The sequence below is a fragment of the Pundamilia nyererei genome, unplaced genomic scaffold, assembly GCF_000239375.1.
Source record: "Pundamilia nyererei isolate P.nyererei 1_Seehausen unplaced genomic scaffold, PunNye1.0 scaffold00512, whole genome shotgun sequence".
In the NCBI taxonomy this organism is placed as follows: domain Eukaryota; kingdom Metazoa; phylum Chordata; class Actinopteri; order Cichliformes; family Cichlidae; genus Pundamilia; species Pundamilia nyererei.
This window is the reverse complement of record NW_005187913.1, coordinates 139,829-164,530: the sequence shown is the minus strand read 5'-3', so window position 1 is coordinate 164,530 and position 24,702 is coordinate 139,829. Positions and strand designations below refer to the sequence as shown.

The window sequence follows — 24,702 nt, the reverse complement described above, 5'->3', positions numbered from 1 at the left end:
CGCACAGTGGCAGCTCACTGCTGCCGGACCGCGCTGGACTGGACGGTGCTGAACTCAGATTTTAACCGAGCAGACAAAGCGATGACCTCTGCTCGTCTTACACTCCCTGATTTGCCACTTTGCCCTCCTCCAAACCAGAACACACTTTCTGCTTTCTTTCTTTTTTGGCTGAAGAGGCATTTTTCTCCAGTTGGTGTAGCCGACCGGCTCGCCTCCGGCCCACTCCCAGCGTCCTCGGCCCTCCCTGTCGTTCAGACCTGGCGCAACAGAGAAGATGAGCTCGTTACATTCTGCATAAAAAATGCACGGACAGAACCGTGTGGGGCTCTGGCCCTGGGCTAGACGGCTCCCTGCAAACACAACATACAGATGTGCAGCGTCGGGTTTAGCTCGGTGGGTGAGCAGCTGCACACGGTGGATCGCTCAGCCCACTGAACTAAACCAGCACCCCGTCTCTGGACGACTAGAGCAGGAGTACCGGGATTGAATCCATGTAAGGATGGAGAGAACAGGCAGGGAGCAAAATCAAAACCTTCTGCCTCAATAAAACGAATCAATACTTTGGAGACCAGATGTTAGAAAATAATGTTCTAGCAACGCTGTTGGTATTGAATTCACTACTTATTTACATACTATGATTATATTTTTTAAACACATTAGAATTCTTTGCACTGGATGCAAAAATGTTTCGTTAAACTTAACGAATGTTCCAGTCACATGAGGTGGAGGTTGTAGTTACTTTGTGTCCAGCGCACTTTAAACTTTACATATTAAACTAAACTGAAAGTCCATTTTTACACAGTGAGTGATTTTTTATTTAGAATGCATTACAAGCGAATGAGGAGCCGACACCAATGACACCGTTGCATTTACTCACACATGTAAAAACAGGACACGTACCGATCCAGAAAGGCTTCCTTCCACCAAAGTCCCACAGCCAGTCCATGTCAGCTTGAGACGCAACACTGGCCAGTGTTCCTCTAAACCTGCCGTTAGGAGGAAAAAGAAGCACTCATGCTCATTGTGTTTGTAATGCATAACGTGTTTGTGGGAACACACAACTGTACCTTTCCCTGCAGGCCCTGTTTGCTTCACTCCATGGCAGCTTGTGTTCCGTACTGAGGGTGTAGCAATAACCACCATGAAAGGTGGAGCCCTGAGGACACATCTGAGCACTCACCATCTGTTCAACAGGAAAGATGATTTTAGATCTGCAGCTTTTCAGTTTCCACGTGTTGTCACAGGTTAATGTGCATGGCTTGTGTTGGTGTTGTGAAGCTGTAGTACCTGATCAGTTGGTGCCCAGGCTTTCCAGGAGACACCGTTGCAGTGAAAGAGCTCGTTGGTAGCTTGGTTAAAATGAAGGAGGCCTCTAAGTCCTGGCACACAGGGTTTGTGGACGGGGTTGCCAGCTGTAGTCTGTGACCCACAAACATTCACACAGATTATAGTGCTGCTCCACAATAATATGCAACGTACTTCACAGTGCGTGGAGCAACAGAAGGTCCAGTATGTGCACTAGCAACAGAGCTACCACCGTGTTGCTAGCACATCATGCTACGCCAAAGGTGCACACACCTGAACGACAAGAAGGTAAACTCTACTGTGCTCTACATGACTCAGTGCTGCAGCTTGCCTGGACTTTATAGAGCATATATGTCTGCGTCTGTGACCCAGCATTTTGAGTTTATTTTGGATTTTTTAATTCTTATTATTTTTTAGTTTGGGGTTCGTTGAGTTTTAATCTATTTTGTTTCTTCTATGTTTCCTTGTTTTCTTTTGCTGTCCTCTGTGTTTAACTTGTGCTTGTGTCTCTGCAGTCTGTCATGTGTTTCATGTTTGTCAAGCTCGTGGTGTCGTCTCTCCAGGTTTCCTTTTTTATTTTGAAAGTCTTGTGTTTCCCTGTTCAGTGTGTTTAGTTTTGCTTCCTGTGTGGCGTCAGGTTTGTGTCAGCTGTGTTTCCCCAGCGTTTCCACTTCCCTCATTACCCTCCTGTGTATTTCACATCGTCTGTCCATCTCGCTTCATGTTACGTCCAGTTTCAGGATGTTTTCAAAGTTGCTTTGCCTTGTTTTGCGTTCGTGTATTCAGCCTAATAAACGACTCGCTCTGTGTTACACTTCTGTGTGTGCTTTCAGGTCCAGCGGCCGTAACAACATGTGAGTGTGAGCAGCTGTTCTCCAGCTGAAGTGCTTGGTGGAGATTGAAGTGTGAGTTTGCAGCAGCATGAGCAGATTGGTTCCTTTTCTTTTAAACAGATATACAAGCAAAACAAAACGATTCAGCGTTCCTAAAAGCCGAGCTGATGGAGTTCGAGGGGGAAGAAAACCCGCTGGTACTCACATGTCCCTTCGCCACGCCAGCTTTCTGAGGTTTTAAGATGTTTCTGTGAGGGTGGGACCGATGCTGTTGTGCCCCCCTGCTAACCACCTGGATGTTTGCCTTTCTGCCCTTCCTGGATGGTGAGGTGTCGTCTTCTACTTGCATTTGGATGATGCCGTGATACTGAAATTGAAGAAGCAATAGAAGTGAAAACTTTCAGAAGTCTCATTGGTAGGAGTGGGGAGTGCTACCTACTGTGTAAACGGTGTCTGTTCCATTGTGAAAAACTGATGACGGTGCAATCTGAAAGAAAAACCCAGAGCAGCAGTTTACCCACGCGCCACTGCAGAAAGATTCAACTGCAGCGATTTCATATATAATACATTCAAACAGCAGAGCTTACAGGATGTACTTACTGACTTTGCATTGCCTCTGACTCTGAGTTTCTTTTTGGGGACTCCTGGCCTGGAGATGCTGTCTCCACGGGTCCAGATGATCGAGTCTGTCCCAAGAGGAAGTTTCTCGAGGTGTATGGATCCATGCTGAGGGTACGTGTTGGCCTGAATCTCCTGTCCTCCAAGAACAGGAGCCTCCTGATTCTGGTCTAGCCTGCACTGCCCTGTGGTTTTAGTTCGGGGGTAAGATAAGTGTATCCTCAAATGCCATCATGTGTGGCAAAATAATCATTTTTACCTCCTGCTGAATCTCTGATGGTGAGCGTAGCTTTGTTGGTGCTGCCAATGACGGTGCTTTCAGGAGAGACCAGCAGCACTTCAAAAGTCTCGTCAGCCTCCTCGAGGTGATCTTGGATAATCTCAGTTTGCCACCTTCGCTTTGACACTCCTACACACAGTGTGTGTGTGTGTGTGTGTGCACAGTCCATCACAGTGTTTACACAGAGACATTTAATCATTCATTCACAGTAGAAAACGTAACCAGGGACTGAGTGTAGAAGCTGCACTTCCTAAGCTTCCTAAACTGTTTTAGGTGAAGGATTTAGAAACATTGTTACAGACATTATATTTGTTTTATTGCTCAAAAGGATGAACGCACGATGTTAAAGTGCATCCAGGAAAGAGGAAACATCTGCATTATGCTTTAACACAATCCACAAAAACTGTTTTCTTCCTCCAGCACATAAACCGAAATCAGCTGATTGTAGCACAAGTGGAACTAATAAGGGGAACAAACAGGCAGCCAGAGGAACATGAAACTACTGGGAACCGCTTCTCTACGAGGCTTTCATTCAAAACTCTGAGGAGGACCGTTAACACGTCGCACTAAGCTGTTGCTGTAATAATAAGAAATTCAGTCACAACACAATTAGAAGAACGTCATCATCAGGGTGTGTCTGATAGGGACCTGAGGTTTGTCCTTTTCTTTGGACGATTAGCGTGACTCATCTTCCACTTCTGTGTTTTCAGTTTTCAGTATTTATATTTCTAGTTTTTCATGTTTGTTTAACTGGTTCTTTTCACGTGACTGGATCCAAGCTCGTCTTTAGACTGTGGGTGAAAGACGGTATATCCGGAGGAAGCCCACACGTGCACAGAGAGAGCCTGCTGCCTCCAGCCACTTATCATCAAACGTCCAGTGTGAAAGACACTGACACAGATCCTCACTGAACTTTAATGACCTTCTTTCATTGCCTGGACTCAAACTCTGCTCCATAAACGGGGACTTTTAGCCTGACCCTGCAGACAGACCTTCTGTCTCTACTATCAAACACATACCTGGATCAAACTGGACGAGTGCAGATGGGTTTGTGAGGAAGTCCTTTCCAGCTGTTGCAGTGACCTCATTTACCTAAATAAAGACACAAGTTGCAGAACCACATGTTCATCAATCTGCATACAAGCTAAATGTCCTGTAGCTGAGTTATCACAAATCTCTTTTCACCTCAGTCATATTTGTGTAGAGCCAGTTCACAACAACAGTCACCTGATAGTGGAAACTATACGTATAACACGTCTTAGTTAACCATTGTTAGAATAAGAGAAATCATAACTACGCCTCAGTTTCAGTAACGAATGACGTGCAAACCTTGACAGAAATATATGACGATACGGCCAAATTCCCCCGACGAACGATGTCCAGTGAGATCGTTCCCTGCTCCTCACAGGCTGACGTCTCGGTCTGCAGCAGCTCCACCCTGGACCACCTGAACTCGAGTCTGCAAAGAACAAAGTTAATACAGGACAAACTCTGCACTGTTTATTTAAAGTATTGTTCTTACAGGTGACGAGGCCCTGTGTTCCCCAGCAGGTCGGACACTGTGAACTCCAGGCTGTCTGAGACAGACTCCGTGTCCAGACTGATGATGTACACAATAGATCTCTTCTTTAGCTCCATCTGCAAGAAGCGCTGTGGCACAAAACCCCCTGCACAAAGTAAGAAGGATGAGGCTAAGGTTTCTGGTTCAAAGTTAAAGTGTAAACATCGTCCTTACCTGTGGTAATGTTTTCCAGGAAACCAAAGTGTGGTGGACGAACTATGCAGAATATGAGCTCTTCTTCTCTGCTGTTGCTGTCTCGAGCCTTCAGTTCTTGGGATGACAGGAAGATGCCGTATCGGCCATCAGCTAAAGGCTCTGCTTTCCAAAGGGGAAGCACTTTCACAACCTCAGGAGGCGACTTATCCAAAGGCCTGATCTGAAATTAGACACAGCTTGATGTTGTACTAGAGATGGCACAGCGTTAGTACATTTCTACTGTGCAGTTGTCTGTGCAGTGTCCACGTCCCTCTCCTTCTGTGCACAGCTTTCAATAATGACCACAAAAGTGGTTTAGCACTGTGTGGATAAAACAGCTAACCAGTGTTTGTTTGTCTTAACTAGAGCACATGTTTCCAACACAATTATGGCACCACCACAGTATCTGTCACAGGTAAAGCCAGCCCTTATAACCTACCTGAAATATGAAGAAAACAGGCTCTCTGTGTAACTGCCCGTCCAGCAGGAACCCTCGATTAGTGCTGTCTGAGCCAGTGAAGGAGAATCGGTCTATCTGTGACGGCCCCCCGTCGTGTTGATATGCCACCTCCAGCTCCTCTATGTCTCTCTGGGTGAAATTAGAGCCTGTGCTCAGTGGTTCACCAGCTAAAACTAGTCTGCCGTACTGTGGAGGCTGTGAAAGGACAAAGGTCAGGGTGCTGGGAGGAGTGTCGGGGTCTGACAGAGACAGGTAGTCTGGACCCAGGATAATGGACGATCCCTGGGGCACCGTGAGGACTTTGTTGGAGGACAGAGATGGTAAGATACGATCCACCGTTTCCACCCCGATCTCAAAGCTGCCATTTACGCTAGTTTTACCATTGCTCACAATAAACCTGTCAAAAGAAATGCAAAGGACTGGTTGTTAGGTGTAATGTGATCAAAGTGATGACTACAGTACATCAGTCGCTAATTTACTTTTGAGGTTAGCTTTCACCAGACAGTTTAATTCGATTCAGCTCAAATCAATGTAACATTATTTATATGGTGCCTAATCACAATAACAGTTCCCTCAGGGCGCTTTATATTGTAAGGTAGACCCTACAATAATATAGTGAAAGCAGTGGAAACACCAACAATCATATGAGCCCCTATGAGCAAGTGCTTTGGCAACAGTGAGAAGGAAAAACTCCCTTTTAACAGGAAGAAACCTCCAACAGAACCAGGTTTAAGGGTGGAGGTGGTGGTGACCCATGTGCTGTTTGATTCTCCACCAGTTTGGGTTATTAGTCTAACAACCAATAACTGAGTGAATCCCACTGAAATGGGATCTTGAAAGGTCTGTCTCATTAAGAAAAGCTGCAGGTCAAAGTTAAATACGAAGCATCGTTTGAAAGAGCTTTCCTTGATCTCAGACAGCGTTTCAGACTCACTGGAAAGTTTCTTTGGGCGTGCTGGCTCTGTTATCGTGAACATAAGCCACCAGGTTGGCTGCTATGTCCATCTGGCTGAAGGTAGAAATGATGATGCCAGGATGTTTCATGTACTCTATGTGTCCATGAGCAGGTGGGCTGGTGATGACGTACAGAAGCTCCTCTGGCTGGTCTGTGCCATCTGTGGCCTGCAGCACATGGGTGGTGAGAACGATGCGATCTCCACGGCTGACGTTCGCTGGGTTCACAAAGATGACGATGTTTCCTAAAAAGACAAAGTACACGGTGTGACTTCACTGCAGACACTTCCTCTCTTCAGATTTGCATTTATTACACAAATGACTAAAATATTGTTTTGTTGGACTGAGATTAGGTGGCTGTATGCTATGGGTGTATTAGGTATCGTTGCCGGTCACCAAGACTACATCAAGTACTCTCAGCAGGTTTACTAGACGATATGAATGCAGCATCACTTACAATCCCTGCTGTGACCATCACTGAAACCAACCAGCTGATCTACACCAGCAGCAGAGATCACGCTGATGCTTGGCTGCAAGATGAACAGCAACAAGGAGCAGTGTCCTCCATGGAGACTACAGGCCATCAGCTAAAGTGAAGGTAGCACGGAGGGACGTTAGCCAACTACCGGCTAAAGGGTGTGAGGAAGAAAGGGGTGCCTAAGAAGCACAGCAAGCTGCCAGCATCGAGACATTGGAAACTGCCATTTGAAGAGGTATACCAGAGAGATAGAAGGCAGGAGAATAACCCAGCTACACTCCAAGGAAACATCCATCCATGGTATAACCTCAGTGGCAGGGGAGGAAGATGAGAACACCAAGCCTGGAGACAGAGCAATACCGGAAGAGCAAACAGGAGAAGACACAGCAGCAATGCTCAGTGGCTAATGGATCTAATAGCAGACCACAGCAACCTTCCTATGCAGGGTCCCGTAACCATCACCCTGGCAGACATCCTATTGGCCCATAACCTGCCTCAGTACCACGTGGAAGCTCCTGTCAGGCATCATAGCGGCTAAGACGAACAGGCACATGGGTCAAGACATGAGTGGGGCACAGAAAGGGGCAAGAATACCTGAGGAGTGAAACCCCTGTTACTGGTAGACTGAGCAGCCTGACCAGACTGACCAACCTGTGCACTGCTGATTTGACTGAAATAAAGTCTATGACTCACACCTGGATCCTGGGATCCCAAAGCTCTACAAGATCAACAGGACCCTCAGAGGCTTCATCAGGAACTCAGTGGGAATGTGAAACCATCAAGTGTTGTGCCAGGGAGAAGCTCTGTCCCCACTGCTGTTCTGCACAGGCTATCAACACCTACGCCCTGCCCGTGACCACATACCCTGCTGGCATAATAAGCTGGCCAAAGGAGGAGATGCTGACATATAGACTGTCACAGGTCTGGGTCATTTCGACCCAGCGTTTTCAGTTCTTTGTGATTTATTTCTATGGTTCCTGGGTTTTGATCCCTTGGCCCTCGTGTTTCTCTTTGCCCCCTCTGTCCTGTGTTTGGATCCCAGTGGCTGGACAAAGCTGGACTGAAGCAAGCACAGAGGCACTAATCACGGCAGCACAAGAACAAGCTCTGAGTACAAGATCCATAGAGGCTGGGGTCCATCACACCAGGCAAGACCCCAGGTGTAGGGTGTGTCCAGCACATAAAGTGTGTGTGTGTGTGTGTGTGTGTGTGTGTGTGTGTGTGTGTGTGTGTGTGTGTGTAGTTGACTCGAATATTCCAAGATTCCTGCTATTTTAGAACATTTTTGTTATTTGTTCAAAATGATTCAGTCTCAGTCTCTCAGATCTTTTGCAGTTGTCAGTAGATTTGCTGACTCTTATCTCCCACATCAGTGTTTTAAAATATTATAGTTGGTATGAATTCTGCTTACCGACACTGAGCAGGATGAACGTTCGTCATTGATCAGGAACCTACACAAGTTAAATGAAGCTGCGATACCTTTGTCTTGGTCTTTGATGGAGATCTGGAAGTGCTGTGAGGGTGACTGATTCTTTCCATCCAGCAAATGGAAGACAAAGAAATCCTGACTTTGAGCAGCCCGACGGCCTGTGTTTACATAACGTAGAAGGTTCATGTCGACCATTTCTTGGGTGCAGTTCTTCCCAGCAGCCAGTGTGACCCAGCCCTGATTCTCCTGAGATCAGATGAGACATAGTTAGGAACACAGCAAATTCCTTGGTAAGGGAGTAATGGTCGGTCACCCTTGAGTCTTAAGATGCAGATGTAAAGAAACAACATGGACTTAAAGGAAAAGAATAAAAGTGCAAAAACAGAGTTGGCAAGGAGAACAACGTCCCAGTTGCCCTTATCCTTGTGATTTACAGCAGTATAATAAGTGCTGCAGACTTTTAACATCACCATCGTTTGTGTCTCAGAGACAAAAGCACCTGTTAAATTAAAACGTGCTGCACGTGGATGGTGCTGCACATCAGAGGCTCTCGATGTTTAAGTTGCTTCAGACTTATTGTGTATAAATTTAATCTCTTCTTCCACCAAACAAACTGATATATTGTGTATATATGATAAAATGATACTGCACTAACTTTAAGCTGAAGCAGTCCTTGGGTTGGAACACTTTCAAACATGTACATGAGCTCTGAAGGAGGGGTATCACGGTCCTGTGCGAACAGTGACGCGCTGGATATCAGTCTGCTGTCACCTGGATCCACGTCTAGGCCGGCGTTCCTGAAGGACACAAGCTCGGTACAACGTTCACTTTGTTTTGCACAATCGATGCTGCACCGACTTTAAAGGAGGAAATGTTGGTCCAACCTGGTAAGCTGGGGCTTCTCGTCGTTCACCTGCAGCACTTTAACCGTCACCTGTTTCAGGACGTGGTGCCGTCCGTCAGTCAGCTGGATGGTGAAACTATCCTCCACACTCTCAGAGTCGTCGTGCACGTACACCACACCCACAGCTGTTGGACAGTGACGAGCACGTTGTTTTGACTCAGTTCATTTATTTAAATTATTCATTTTTAATCAAATGTGCACATTAGTGGGTTTGTATTCGGTAACATGAGTTTATTTAAATATCTTTCATGTTGTTTGGATCATCTGTAGTAATGTAAAACATTTGTAAACTATTTCAGTCATAACTGAAGCTTTAACATGTAAAACATACCATTTATAAGATCCTCCACAGTAAAGGCAACCACAGGAAGCTGATGCTGGGCCTCTCGTTTCTCTCGCTCTCCACTGCTGTGGGCGATGATGCTGCCGTGTCGAGGGGGTGTGGCCACGCTAAAGAGCAGCACGTTCTTGGGGATGTCCAGATCCGTCGCATGCAAGACAGACGAGTCTAGCCGCTTCATTTGTCCTTCGTGTACCTTTACATAAACGGACGTGATGACCATGTTCAACGAACAGTCATGAGTACTATGATCAACAAGAGTTGATAAAAACTTACCGTGATGTTGTGAGCCACCAGCTCTGGCACTTCATCATTTGTGGGGTTTATAATGATGTAGAAAGAGACGTGGGCGGAGCTGTGTTTGCCGTCTGACACACAGAGCATCAGGTGGTCAGCTGTTGGCTCCACCCTCTGATGTCTGGACTGCACATAGTTGACATGACCCTCAGTGATGTCCTTGTATGAAAAAGAAGCTGAGAGAAAGCGGTTGAAATAAACATCAAATACTGACTCTGTGGTCACGTACAGCGAGACGCTCACCTGTGCTCACTCCTGTGTTGCTTTTCTCAAATCCCGGACTGGGGAGGACATTTTCAATGTAGCCAAACTGAGGCGGGGAGGTCAGGCTGATGACCAGCTCGTCCAGCACTGTGTCCACGTCGGAGGCTTTCAGGTGAGCCGCAGTAATGGGGGCCGTCCCACCTTCATTCACTTTAAAGATGTCTGCTACCAACAAGCAAACAGGGCGTCGATATCAACAAAGTACATTTTGCTTTTCCCTGAGTGACTAAAGGTGAGACGCTCACGTGTTTCTAGCGTAGGTGGTTGGCTGTCAACAGGAAACACGGTGATCTGCAGGTCGTACACGGGTAGCGTCTGCCTCAGGTGAGCGGTGCTGCTGGTCCTGACAGGACTCCCTCCACTGCAGCATAAAGCCAGCGTCTCCGTCTCTCCGTCAGAAATGACAAAGGTGACGGTGTCATGGCGAGGAGCGAGTCCGATCTCTACTTCTAAAACCACAAACGTGATAAGAACCGTTAGAGGAGCAGCTGCGTCTCTGTCACACCTCAGTAACATTTATAACATGTGAACTGATAATTTGACAGCTTGGTGGGAGACCACAGACGGGAATCAGTCGAGGGTGACGCAGTATTTTCTGCTTCCACTGAGACTCTTCGGATTATTCTTTGTCAGTGATAGTTTCTGGTTTCCTGTTCTGTGTCTCAGTCTGCATGCTTCCTGTTTATTGTAATAGCCCCTGATGTGAGCAGACCTGGGGATGCCACCCGGAGTTTTTACATTATTCATGTTGATTTTGATATTACTGATCTTTTCTGGTCTTTTGGTTTCTGCTGTATCCCCTTGTCAAGTCCGCGTCTCCGTTATGTTTCCTGTTTTACTTTCTGTGTCTCAGGTTATTGTATCAGGTTTTGCTTCCCCTGTCTCGTTTGTCCTGATTTGCTGTGTATTTAAGCCCTGTGTGTTCCTCTGTGTTGGGATGTCCACTCTGTGTGTTCTGTCTGCTTAGTTTGTTTGTATTCTCAGTTTTGCCACTTTGAGCCGTGTCTGTCTTTGCCGTAAAGAACACAAAGAACCGGATTTAATACTAACAATAAATCTAAGTTTACTTTCCGCCTCCGAGTGTCTGCACGTCGGGTCCTCCTCACCACCATCATCTGCATAATATCCTTCTGAGAAAGGAAAAAGTCTCTTTCAGGTGAACTTTTTTGTGATTTCTGCCTCTTTGGAGGCCACATGAAACATCATTGTTTTAGCAGGTAGCTCACATAGGTCAAAAGACACAGACAGGGAACATAAACTAACAGCCTGGGTCGCAGGAGGATGTCGTCAAAAGATTTTGAAAATCTGAAGAAATTTGTGATCCAAAGACGAGACCAAACATCAGCTCTGATCAATGCTGAAACAAACATGACAAAGAAGAGCTCTGGACTGTCCTCGACATGAGGACAACAAGAGTTCAGCACCGGGTCTCCAGACGTGCATCAACTGCTGCTACAAGGAAAGATTCATTTCTTTCATTGAATTAAATACATTTCTCATATTTTCAATGTGTTTCATATATTTGAAATAAATGTGTGTTTGTCTGATTTACACATCATTGCAATATTTTACTTGTGTCTTATTCAGCGTCCCAGCTTTTGTCGGGGCTTTACATCATTATGACAGTGTTTGAGAGGCAGGTGAACCGGATGACACGAGGTGACATGTGTGCTACTGAAATTTCCAGACTGTGAGTACCGATGGCTGACAGGCACATCCTGAGGTTACATGTTTGTTACCCATGACTGTGGTTTCTAAAAGGAGCAGAATGAGACCAGGTCATATCCAATCACAGAAAACGTTGATGTTACCAAGCGTTCAATGAGAGAAACTGGTCTTAAAATATGCTTCTAAGACCATCAGTCACATGAGATTCCTGATGATGTTACTGTTACCATCCATCCAACAGCATCAGCCATCACACTAATGACTTGCATATATCTATAATAGGTATACGACTCTTTCTCTGTTTGCACCTGTGTGTTTATATGTGACGATCCCTGCGGTGATGTCTGCCTGGATGAAGCGATCCACCGCTGCACCTTCTCTCAGCACCACACCGTGATGCGGCTGCTGCACAATTAGGAAGGACAGGCTGCTGTTGTCGCTGTCTCTATCAGTGGCATAGATGTACTCTGCGGTGAGGACTATTTCCTGCCCCTCTGCACAGCTGAGACCTGCTTTCAAACCTGCACCGACTACTGGGACCTCATCATTGATGGGCTTCACCTGGAAATGGACAAAGAGGGTGAAGCAAGTGCAAACTCTCTGTTTTGTGTTGGATGTTGGGCATTTCTTTAATTACCATCACTTGCAAAACAAAAATGACTGAGCTGGTCCCGTCTGTTGCAGTGAATTCAATGTTGTCCTGTGTAGTTTCTGAGCTGTCATGACTGTACCTATATGGCAGATGAACACAGATATGACTTGGATGTGTCATCTTAACATGGAATCAGATGTTTAAAGTAATCACCTACAGAGAGGGTGAAGAGGACGGTGACTGAGGAAGAACAACAGTAAAAACAGAAGCGAGCGAGAGCGAAGACAATTTAAGATCCTAAAAATGAACCAATGAGTCAACAGCAAGTACAAATACTGCTATTATACAATAAGCCTGGTTTGTATTGATTGTGTTTGTTGAGGAAATGATGGAACATTTCATTAATCATGCAGAGTCCTGAGCACCAGCACCTTAAAAGGACACCTTGTGCTCACAGAGGCTCCTGTTGTCACTATCCAGCAGCAGCTACACCAGGTTACTTTAGATGCTTTATGGTAGCAAGATAAGATTGGAAACTCCAGATACTGGGATGCTGCATGGATGCTCCATTAAGACAAGCACATGACTGCATGATCCTGAGAAAGGAATAAACTGTTTCTGCAAAAGCTGGCAGTGCAAATGAAAAACTGCAGACAGAGGTGATCGGCTGTATAAGAAGATTATATGTGCAAGCTCCAGAACGCAGTGTAGGAAGATGTAATCCCAATCGTTCCTATACATGCAAGAGACATGCAAAGCATTTTAAATCGTCAGCGGCAAACAGAACTAAGATCGTCTGACCGAACGTTGTGGCTTTGCAGATCTTGCAGAGTGAAGCTTTGCCCTGGTTTCATCAGGAGGCCACTGAGATGCAGAGCCCCATGCTGGGGTTCCCTCTGCAGCTCCACCCGCAGAGCTTCTTCTGAAGAGTCTTCATCCGACAGCAGCAAGTGTTCAGGGCCAAGCCTGCACTCCCCTCCCTCATCTACGGTCAGAGGCTTGGAAACAACCTGAAGGAGAATGTAATCACGTTTATTTTATGCATTCACATTGCTGCATGTGATAAAAGATACGAATGTGATCGTTTTCTTTTCCACCTGTGGCGGCTGGTTGTCCACCGGCTCTACAGTGATGTTAAAGCAGATCCCAGTGACTGTTTTACCTCGATGGTTGGTTACAGAGAGAACAAACTGGACTTGCTGGGGGTGCGGGCCGATGTCCATGATAGGAGGCATGTAGGCTACTTTCATGAAGTTTACTGCATGCTGCAAACAGGAAGGAACCAGAGTTTTGAGCCAGACCACATATGTGCTTGCAACATCTACCTGACTAAGAAATAAAGGTTTACCTGAGTGAAGACCCTCAGCATTGGCGCGCTGGCGTCTTTGGTAAATTTGGGTATGCTGTCGACCAGAAACAGCCTCCCCGCGTCCGGATTGCTGCTCAGTAAGACGACACCACAAAGACAGCAAAAATTCAGACCGAACATTTCCCCACAGCAGGTTTGTGAAGCTGAGGCGACTCACCTGTGGGGACGAGAGTAAAAAGGTGGAGTAGTCACAGTAAACGTGAGCTCTTTGTCAGCTGACTGCTGGTCTACAAAGTGGAGCTGCTGCCGTGTGATGTGGACTACGTCCGTTTCTTTGAGCACAAGACTCCGACTGGAACCTGGAACCTCTTTAGGAGGTTTGTCGGGAACCGGCTCCACGTGCACCATCACCACCTCCAAACAAACAAGCAAATAAACAACAAAGAATCTGACGAGATAGGTTATGTATGCGCCCCATGTGCTGCCAGTGCACGTTGTGTGGGGCACTCTGGGCTGTGTTCCTGGACATCATGTGAAATCAAAGACAAAGGGAAGAGTTTCAGCTTCTTTTTTCATGAACTTTACAAGGAAACGAGATTTCACTGTGTCCACCTGTTTAGCCAAGAGCCGTTTAAAAACGTATCCATAGATGTGAAGCTCTCTGCTGCTACATTTAGAGGTTTGCTTAAGAATGAGGAGTATTTAGTATTTGGGGAATATAGATAAATGTGACTGAGCTGTGTCAGAGCAGCCTGGTGCTTCGCTCAATAGTACGTCCTCATCCAAACTAAATTACAGTATCTTTACGGTGAGACAGTGCTACACACCTGAGCCTCTGATAGGTTGGGTGGGTCATGGAAATCAGACAGTACCACCTCAAACCAATCATCAGACACCTCATGTCCAAGATGACGATAGTAAACCTTTGACTGAGACAGGTCCTTCTGCAAAAAGTGGCTGACAGGGTAACCTGGATTAAAACCAGTACGTACGATACGACGTGGTTAGAACACAAAGAGACGCTCGGTACGATACAAGTATAAACACATGATTAATTTTCTGACCTGTTTTCCCTGGTCCAGGAATTTTCATAACCTCTCCTGACTGAGGGGGGCGGGTAATGTTAAAGAGGATGTAGTCATCACTGGAGTCCATGTCAGAGGCCTGAAGGATGGAGCCTCTCAGCAGAGCTGTGTGGCCTTCAGGGACCTCCAGCAGCATGTTGGTGATAAGAAAAGGAGGCGTGTCATCCTTGGGGAGGATCTTGATGGGGAACTTGTGCCGGGTCTGATGATGACCGTCAGTGATGCGAAAGATTATGAAGTCTTTGGTGGAGTCACTGTCGTCATGGTGATAGCAGACCACTCCCCCTTTTATGTCATTGACAGTAAACATGAAGCCCTTTGTACCTGGAATCATATCAAACAATTACAGTCAAACAGATACAGATACAGGCAGCATCCGAACCAAGACGTCAGTGCAAATATGACCAAATGGTGACGTGTGAAACTGTGCACGGGACAGATCCCACTGTGGGGGTCAAACACTGGCTGGGTGATAACACTGTTCCCACAGACAGCTCCAGACAGACTAAGCAAGAAATGCAACAATGTTTCCATAATTTCATTTTTTCAACAAAATGGACAAAAAGATGACATCAAACAATTTTTGAACACCAACTTTCTCCGGCTTAAGTGATGGAGGAGCTCAAAGGCTCATATGAAATGTGAACAGGTCTCTTATTTAGATTCAGCTGAGACTACACAATGACACCATTCGTTTGTTAGCATTGCAACACTTTCTGTCATGGAAATAAGTTTCTGATCATCTGCAGAGGAATGGTTTATTTGAAGAGTTTCAGTCAGGTTTCAGAGCTCAGCACAGAAACAGCTTTAGTGAAGGTTACAAATGATCTTCTTATGGCCTCTGACAGTGGACTCATCTCTGTGCTTGTCCTGCTAGACCTCAGTGCAGCGTTCGATACTGTCGACCATAATATCCTATTAGAGCGATTAGAGCATGCTGTAGGTGTCACAGGTACTGTGCTGCAGCTGTTTTTCACAATCTGTGTGTTTATACAAATCTCTGTATTTAATTGTTAGTTATTATTAACCTCTGGCTCTCTTCCACAGCGTGTCTTTGTCCCGTCTTCCTCACCTCAGCCCCAACCCGTCGCAGCAGATGGCCCCGCCCCTCCCTGAGCCTGGTTCTTCCTGTTTTTCCCTCCCACTGGTATCAAAACGTTTGTTCATGGTTGAGTTTTCTCTGTTTTCTCTCTATTATTGTACGGTCTTTGTCTTACAGTGTAAAGCTCCTTGAGGTGACTGTTGTTGTGATTTGGTGCCATATAAATAAATTGTGTTAGCACCTCTGACTGTTAGCTGTCCATGCTGCAGGCCGTCCACAGTTATGATACGAACGGCATCCAGGTTGTCGTTGTCCACGATCTGAAGCTGTTCCCACGTTATTGGACGAGACTGACCCTCTAACAGGCTGAGACCTACAAACCAAAGTGTTAATGGTTAAAATGCATGTAACTGGTCATTCTGGAGGACACCAGCAGCACCAAAGACGGAAAGATGAAATGTCTTTCTATATGTTTACAGCAAATTACAAACATCACTTTGTTTTCTTGAACACCAAAACAATAACCTGACAGTCTATATTTTTAGTTGTCTGTGAAGGTTCTCAGTCATCCAGGTCATCGTAGTCAAAGGAGCTTGCAAAGAAAAGCGTCTGGACTTCTTTAAGTTACTTGAAGACGTTTCACCTCTCATCTGAGAAGCTTCTTCAAGTCCAGACGCTTTTCTTTGCATGCTCCTTTGACTATATTTTTAGTTATAACCAACCAGAATGCTCAGGTCATGTGACAGTGATGACGTACCCATGTTCCAGGACACCCTTGGAGCGTTTGTGTCTGCAGTCCTTACAGACATGTGAACAGTAAGTGGTGGGCTCTTCTCAAAATAAAAGTCATGAACTTCAAACTCCACCTGTAATTAAACAGAAGCTTTACACACCAGGACACAAAGACATAATGCATGAAAAAAGAGCAGTAAAGCTGGATGTGCTGACCTCATAATTCCTGCGTTGGTTATGAGAGAAGTTAGCAGGCTGATATCCAATGAGCATGTCATTGAGATCAAGCCACGTGAAGGAGGAGACTGGGCGAGTGTGGTCAGACAGATGTGTGATGAAGCCGTCCTGAGGAGGTGTCGTGACGTTAAACACTAAAAGCTGTTTGGGAGTTTCTTCGTCGTCAGCATCCAGCGTAGCAGTGGAGAGCGGAGTAAGGATGAACTGGTCGACTTCCAGAACAAACGTGGACATGTAGGCTGGTGTGGGAGGCTGGTTGGGCATTGCACCAGTGATCTGCACTGGGATCCAGGCCTGTTCAGACTTAAAACACACCAGGAGAAGAATTTTCTATCAAATGTGTAATTCATGGAAACTTAAAGTGAAGTACATATAAGGTGTATAATTACCTGATATATGCTGCCACTCCTGGTGTCCTTCAGATCCAGTCTGACTGCAATGTAATCCACATGTGGAGATGGAGGGTCTGTATGCTGATACCTCAGCCCCATCACCAGGAAGTCCTCACAGGAAACTTTGGTGAGCTTCACCAGCTTCAGACCCTTCAGGCAGTCTTCAGACCGACACGTTGCTCTGGCTTTGTTGTCTACATGATGACACGACACGTAACCATGACCATAACATCACCATCTGGATTTTGGTTACATTCAGTGTGACACCTCAAGTAGCTGCCATGCCAAAGGCAAATATAATGAAAATATTGTTATGGACGGTGCTCCAAATTGGTATATCTAAAACTGATTTGACATCTCAGTGAAGATGACTTTGCGTTTACATAATTCAGTGTGTTCGACATTCTGTGAGCTTCAGTCACACCAACATCTGATCAGGTCATCCTGGAGTCCAGGTCAATGTTCATTTCATGTTTTAGATGTATTCACAAGAACATGAAGGCCGGGCGTCCATGAAATGCCTCGTGCACTGCTAGCTGCTCTCAGTGAAGCATAAAAATGACTTTTCCTCGTTATTTTATTTTGATTTTAGGATCTAATATTCAACCAGTGTCATGGATTACCCAGCTGCTGACGCAAATGGATGAAAGTCTCCGGCTCATCCCCTCTCCTTGTGGCTTTCTCTGGTTCCCCTGTGACCAGCTGCCCGTGGGTTGGCAGATGGGTGTCGTGACTATTCAGATGGATGCTACAATCCAAGCTTGACCTGCTTTCATAGTGGAAGGAGACCACATTTCCATCCACAGCATTCGAGAGGCTGTAGAACTCGGGAACCTCCAGGGATTTTGGCCCCAACCTAATGATGGTGCACTCAGGTTCCATAATTTCTACATGGATGGCAAAGACCTCCATGTATGTCTCTGTCTCTGTGAATCTGATGTCAAAGAAAAACAGACCTTCACAGATAAATAACAAACTGTGTCCCAGTAAAGAGTCTTGTAAAAAGGAAATGATTCAGAAATGTGTTTCTTCATGTGTGAAATATACAGTCTCTTTAAAAGCCTGCATGAAGGACTTCAGCAGATGTTTACCTGTACAGGCGAAGCTTGACAGTGTCTTCTGTCAACAATGGGCAGCCGTTGTGGACGTACTTTACTTCATCAGCCAGATAATCACAATCAAACACCTGTGAGGTGAAAATCACCAAGTACAACGAGTCAAAGCCATCGTCACTGAACAAACATGTTTCATCATACAGCTCAAGTTTTTCACAGTAAGTTTATTTGCAGCATTTTTGGCTCTTTTCAGAAATGTTTCCTGGGTGCTGCTTTAGCTCAGCGTCATGGCGACTACATGTCACATGTCTGAGCTGCAGATCACTGCTGTGGGTCTTCCCCCTCTACTTCCCCACAGTGTCCTGTCTAACTTTACACTATTCAACAAAGGCAAAAGAGTATATATCTCTATATATATCTCTAATTAAACAGAAAATAAATAGAAACGGGGGTTTTCTAAGACCTGACCTATAACTGGACATTTGCAGTGTAAGAAAACCACACTGAGCGGCTGGAGGTGAAACTTGTCTGTCAACAACAGAGATCAGCCTCTGGCAGTCTGAACAACACCTGAATAACATCAAAACACTGTCCATTCAGTTTTTTCTCTTCTATACTTTGGCAACCAGGAAAGATTTATTTTTTCAATAGGAACAATATGGCAATGCTATATTATTATTGTTTATTTATTTACTTTATTTTAAATTATTACAAATTGGACAATCACAGAGAAAGAGAGGAAGAGAAACAGAGAAAATCTGTTGGATCACCTGTTAAAAGAAGAACAAAGAGAACAACACAGAGATGAGAGCAACAACCTGCACAGGTGTAAGTAACAGTAAATACTAAATATTGAATGTTATTGAGCAGCACGCAACACGGACAGCACACGATGTGCTTTAAAACAGCAGCCAAGGAAGATAAAGTCTGTGCGTGCGCTTGAGTTCAAAACGTTTCTCCATGTAACATCTGCTAGAGGGTGTGGGAAGCTGTAGCCCCGCCCCCCAGAGCATGACGCAGATATGGAGGAGACCGGGGCCAGACATCCAAAGGCCCCCCAGAGTGTGAAAGCCCAAGGAGGACCACCGGAGAGGCTACTGCGCCACCTTCCTGGTAGGAGCTGAGGACAGACGTGGGGTCACCCAGCAGCCACGGAGCAGAAGCCACAGCGGGCTGCGGTGACGAGCCCGTGGGCTCTGCAGCCCGCTGCAGGCTGCTGTGGCGTCTGGGGTTCTGCCGGCAGTCGTGCCATAGCGGACCGAGCCCATCCATCCATTTTCTGCTGCGTATCAGGAGACAGGCTATGGAGGAAGAAGCCTCCCAAGGACGCCGAGTATTGTGATCTTATAGTTGAAGCACACTTTCACTCAGCCTTCTTGAAGATGGGAACCACCACCCCTCACTCCTCCTTTTGACAGCTCCTTTCACCTCTGGTGTCTTCCATTAGCTCAACAGACACCAGCAGGCAGTTGCGTCACAGCGTTGTGGGGATCACGCTGCATTTGGAGTCAGCGTTCCCAGCCTCCTTTGGAATGCTGTAGCAACTCTGCCTGAGCTGGAACTTGATGCCTCTGAACAAAGGCTCCCAGAGACCCTGACTGTGTTAGGGCCTGTCCCACCCCCACCACCCCATCACCAGTGATCAGTTTGATCAGCTGACAGCTCACCTCACATGCAGATCATCTGATGAAACAAACCAGATTCTGTCCTTCAAGCTCCCACCTGGATCCAGCCTGGGGCCTAGAAAACTCTGTCCCAGACTGGGTAAACTGGTCCCATGGTTGTTTTGTCACTGGGCTTTTATAAGACTATGTTAAATTAGTTTATAATTAATGATTAAATGATTATCATTTTATAATCATTATCATTGGGAATGCCAGAATAGTGAGTGAGAAGCTGATATAAACAGTTTCATTGTGATGTTTAAGTAGCTGCTCCGTCACTCATCATGTCATAATTACTGTTTTATACAATTAAAAGAAATACTAATGGATCAAATTCACTTTTGACGTGAAATACTACAACTGGGTGTTCAGTGGTCAATAAGAAGTTTAGTGTGAAACATGACGTCCAATAACAGCTTTGCTTTTATTACCTGAGGCACCAGTTTTCCTACTCGCTGAGTTATGGGCTCATTCACCACCACCTCCAACTTGCACGAATCCTTCTGATGGGGAATGTGGAACTGCAAGTCCTCCACATGAAGGTAGGCCGATTGGCCTCGTTTCACTTTTAACCCCTTGTTGACTTTTACAAGGGAACCATGCAATGCACAGGTTATTTCAACCAAAAGCAGAGGAAGGCACATCCAGGCCAGGAGTCGAACAGGTGAACCCATTGCTGTCAGTCACAAGCCAACGTCTCGAGGATCCTTCAGGCCTGCAGCAAACAAGAGCACGATCACCTTCAGGAAAACGCTTCAGTTCAACTCTTCAGCCAATGAAAGGATCCCTGCTGGACTTTACTCTGGCTGCATGCTGATTCAGCTTCCTGGCTTTGAGCTTGTGCCAGGCGGGAGGATGAGTCAGGAACTGCAAAGGAAGCGAAAAGATTTCAGTTCAAAGCATTTCATACATGAAGAGTGTCAGTATGACCCCTGACCTCTGTGGCACCATCAGACTGTAGGTGGGATGGTAATGGGAAATAAAGTGAACAGGATATGATGACACTCATGATGCTGTGAGCATATCATTTCTAGCTAGTCACCAAAATATTTGCAGAGTCTCCAGTGAGTTGCTTCAAGACAGTTTGATTCCCAAACAGGGCATCAGCCACTGATGATGGAAACGTTTGCCTTTATGTGTTATCAGTGTTGTTCCTGGGGACTCTGGTCCCAGACGCCTCCAGAGCATCAGGCTCTTTCAGTGAGGATCTTTCTGATGATCATCCACATCTCATGAGGCCAGATGTTCCCAGGAGCTCCAGACCAGAGTGATTAATGGTTCTTTTACATTTCTTCTGTTTCTGAATGACTGCACCAACAGTTGTCACCTTTCCAACAAGATCTACAACCCTGACATCCTTTGACCAGTCTTTGGTCAGGTCCATGGTGGTGGAGAGGCTGGGGGGGAAAACACCATCATTCTGTGGACAGATGTGCTTTCTCCAGCTGCTGGGTGGAGATCAGGAGTATCTGTAATGGAGCCAATCACAGCCTGCAAATCATTGGAACTTTTATATGACGTGTTTTTGGGTTTGTGGGTGATGTTCTCTCCATTAAAACTAAAGATGCAAATGAGTGATTGTTCATTTCTTTCTAATTTATAAAGGGTTCAAATAATCATTTCCCCCAAGCTGCTGGTCACACATCCTGAATAATCCTGCGAGAAAGACCCCCCACCCACCCACCAACTAACCCACTGAGTAATTATGTGCTCTACAAATGAAAACGATTGAAAACATGATGCTGATATAAACTTACACTATTGGGTCTAAATGAACATGTCAAACCAAACAAGCAGCTCCAAATGAAACAGGTGTAATAGAAGCTTTCACCTTGGACATGTTTCAGTATGAATGTTATCTCTGTCACTCCTTTGTAGCTCCATCAGTGGCACCAGAAACAAAGAGCATGAAGCTGGAGTAAACACACTGGCGCTTTCTGAAACCAGCGACACAAAGCTGTTTGTGGTTTTGGTAATTATAAGTGAGGGAACAGCAACGAGACAGCTCCAGACATGTTTGGGACACATACGCCTGCTCCTGCCAAACTTCTTTAGGACAGCTCCAGTGGGAAAGGCTTCATTAACCCAACTGCTAAATAAATTCCTACAGGATGCTTTAGATTGTTAGTGTTTTCACATGCTGCCCAGTTCAGCTTACACAGACTGTCTCGTTTCTGGAGCCGTTACTTTTCCACAGTAATCAATACAGCTTAGTCCTGTCTGACTGTCGATCAGGCTGAGGATGCAGATCAGAGCTGTTCAGTATCTGAAAGCTGATCTCAACCCTCCACATTCTTTCAGCGTGTTCCTCAGGTAGGACAGCTGTCCCAGACCTCACACACGAAGCACCTTATAATCACCCTCTGTGCAGGGAACATGCTGCAGCTTGTCCCGCATGTGTGGGAGCTGTGTGGGAAAACTGGATTTCCACTGGTCAGAGCTTTAGTGTGTCTCAAGAAAGCTTTTCTGATTGTTCATCCTCAACCTCTCGATGTAGTACTACGCATTTAAGAGAAAAAGCTCCCCAAAGTGCGCTGGTCCAGGTAAAAATGAAACATTTGTTTTGCAAAAGCGTGTGAAGTTACAGTGTGTGCTTTAACCGGGTAGAAAGATGAGGTGACAGCACAAAGCTGTGCTTTCTGTCCTCCTGTGTAAATACTCTCCATGTACAGTCAGCATAGATTTCCAATGATGCCGATCAGATGTATAACAACACAGAGCAGTTGAGTAAATGATGGACCTTTATTCTGAAACTTCAGTGAAACCCAAGTATCCTCCTGAGCCTGCTGGAGGTTTCTTCCTGTTAAAAGGGAGTTTTTCCTTCCCACTGTCGCCAAAGTTCTTGCTCACAGGGGGTCACATGATTGTTGGGCTTTCTCTGTATGTATTATTACCTTACAATATAAAGCACCTCGAGGCGACTGTGTTGTGACTTGGCGCTGTGTAAATAAAGTTAAATTGATTGTTATTAGAGATGCAGTGCGCCCCTCTGTCATTCCTGGTTGTCGGTCAGAGATCTTCTCTCTGTGGTTTTGTTCACCACACTGATGTAATGAATTCCTCTCATAACAATTTATAATCTGGTGCACACAATAACTATTGATGAGCTTCACAAACTGACCGACATGCTTTGAGCTTCCAGTTTTCATTTAGTTTGAACAATGCTTTGCAGAGTATATAACAGCTGTTGTTCAGAACTTTTGTTTATTTTTAAAAGATGTATTTGTTGGCTGCAGTCGTGCGATCAGACCTCCTCAGACACAGCTCAGGTCAAAGGTGCTGGAGTGGAAAAATGCTGCTGTGCTCCAAATGTTTTTCAAAACGACGACAGCCGCTACAAGATGTGTTTGCATGTCAAGTACACAGCTGTAAATATGCAGCACACATCTGTACCTGCAGACAGATACTGTGTGTTTGGGTACAGTAGCTAATGGAGCGTGATGACAGCAGTTTGCTCTGTGTGGATGCACAGAGTCTCTATAATGAAACTACAGAACCAGCCTGGACAGAGTCTGGACACGGACCTTATCCAACACCTTTGGACAGCCAGAGCTCATCACTCAGCATCAGTGTTGTGGATGAGATGGAGCGGACAAACAAAGCATGGCAGGTCAGATAACTGTCCAGGACTACATGGCGCTGCATGATGCTGATGTCTGTGTGTCGAGTCCTCTCACAGAGCTGGATGTCTCTGTGCCTGATGTGCATCAGTGTGGAGGCAGGAGTCCTGGGAAAGGTCCAAGTGTTACGCTGCCTGCAGCACTTTGGGTTGATCCTCTTCCTGTTTTGGCTCTTGTGTTACAGTCCTTACACAGTACATCAGCAAGACATGTTCTGTCTGCTGTCCACTCCTGAACCACAGGCTGTGGTGATCCTGACGGATGATGGTGGGGGACACACAACAAGCTGACATGTGGTGCGTCTCCGATAAGGTCATAAAATATTCTTAAGGTCAAACAGCATTTCATAATCCCTTAAATAAGATGAGGACCTCCCTGGTTTCTTTTCCAAGCCCAGCACACAACGCTGATGTGTAACTGCTCCATTCCTTCGTCTCATCGTCTCATCGACATAATGACGGGACCTTCAGCAGCCAGCGCTTTTTAAAGCCACGAGGGGAAAAAGGTAACGCTGTTGAAATCACAGGCTGCTAACATGTCACTGCCATTGAGTAGAGTACAGCAAAATGTCCAAGAGACTGCATATAAGTGAAGGAAGAAAGAGGAGCTCAGAGTGATGAATCTGTGCACAGCTGAACATCATGCAGGACACAGCACGAGCATGTTTTGTTGTCTGAAGCTCATCATCCTCCTTAAATGCACAGTTAGTAATAATTACGAGTTTTAACAAGTTTTATATGGAGCACGTATCCTGCTGTATTCAAGCTCAGTGCAGTCCTCAGATTTAAGGTGAATGTCAGCACAATAGCATGCACACATGAAGACAGATGTATGAAGCTAAAAAACACACAAGAACAAAAGGAGATGAAGAAGACGTGCAAGACAACAGCACAAGGTCCTCCAACAAAGATCACCACTTAAACATGTTCTTACCTGAACAGCTGGCACTTCCTTCCTTCTCCTCTCAACTGCCTCATTGAAAGAATCTGGCTCCTTTCTGGGTAACAAACTCCGCCCCCGAGAGACAAGTAGAGACGCCTTCCTCCTCTTGCAGCCAGAGTGGAAACACTCTGACAGCCAGTGTGTAGTAGTTTGTAATTACTGAACGAAAGCACAGATTAAAGGCTTCACAGGGCACTAATGTAAAGAAGTGCCTCTGGGTAATACATGACCTGGATAGTAGCTGCTGCTTACCTGCAGGGGGCAGCACCATGTTCCAGTTGTATAACATCATACATGCAAAGCCACACAACTCCAGGAGGAAAAGCAGCTGGTGTTTTGTTTCCAAGGATCACATAGCTGATGGATCCTCCTCTCCAGCACTTCCCAGGGAAGCAGAGGATCTGCTTGAAGTTTGAGCCCAGAGAGAGGCTGTGCTAATTTAAAGG

General features: G+C 45.7%; 1 protein-coding gene across 1 annotated transcript; it reads right to left on the bottom strand.

Moving 5' to 3' along the window:
- frem1a (Fras1 related extracellular matrix 1a) lies at positions 1 to 24,685 on the bottom strand. Its single transcript, XM_005754146.1, has 37 exons — positions 24,248 to 24,685; positions 20,126 to 20,561; positions 18,067 to 18,161; positions 17,599 to 17,909; positions 16,973 to 17,169; positions 16,563 to 16,886; positions 16,372 to 16,480; positions 15,856 to 15,987; positions 14,552 to 14,896; positions 14,315 to 14,457; positions 13,705 to 13,901; positions 13,527 to 13,617; positions 13,276 to 13,443; positions 12,980 to 13,188; positions 12,224 to 12,317; positions 11,895 to 12,147; positions 10,164 to 10,367; positions 9,898 to 10,083; positions 9,634 to 9,830; positions 9,349 to 9,553; positions 8,998 to 9,142; positions 8,769 to 8,910; positions 8,164 to 8,359; positions 6,187 to 6,451; positions 5,232 to 5,649; positions 4,772 to 4,973; positions 4,559 to 4,703; positions 4,366 to 4,495; positions 4,056 to 4,128; positions 3,016 to 3,165; positions 2,739 to 2,941; positions 2,578 to 2,625; positions 2,344 to 2,505; positions 1,288 to 1,419; positions 1,068 to 1,183; positions 901 to 986; positions 1 to 257 (listed from the first exon to the last, which is right to left on the bottom strand). The coding sequence occupies exons 2-37, from the start codon at positions 20,366 to 20,368 to the stop codon at positions 55 to 57; spliced, it is 6,519 nt and encodes a 2,172-aa protein (XP_005754203.1). The 5' UTR covers positions 20,369 to 20,561; positions 24,248 to 24,685; the 3' UTR covers positions 1 to 54.
- Between the last annotated feature and the right edge of the window lie 17 nt (positions 24,686 to 24,702).

What these genes read in the sequence shown, in the direction of transcription:
- frem1a (XM_005754146.1), bottom strand. Translation starts at nt 20,368, where the DNA reads ATGGGTTCACCTGTTCGACTCCTGGCCTGGATGTGCCTTCCTCTGCTT. An exon ending in TAGGAAAACTGGTGCCTCAG is followed by an intron (nt 18,162 to 20,125) that starts GTAATAAAAGCA and finishes TTCACCTCACAG; the next exon opens with GTGTTTGATTGTGATTATCT. An exon ending in TGGACAGCTAACAGTCAGAG is followed by an intron (nt 14,897 to 15,855) that starts GTGCTAACACAA and finishes ATATGATTCCAG; the next exon opens with GTACAAAGGGCTTCATGTTT.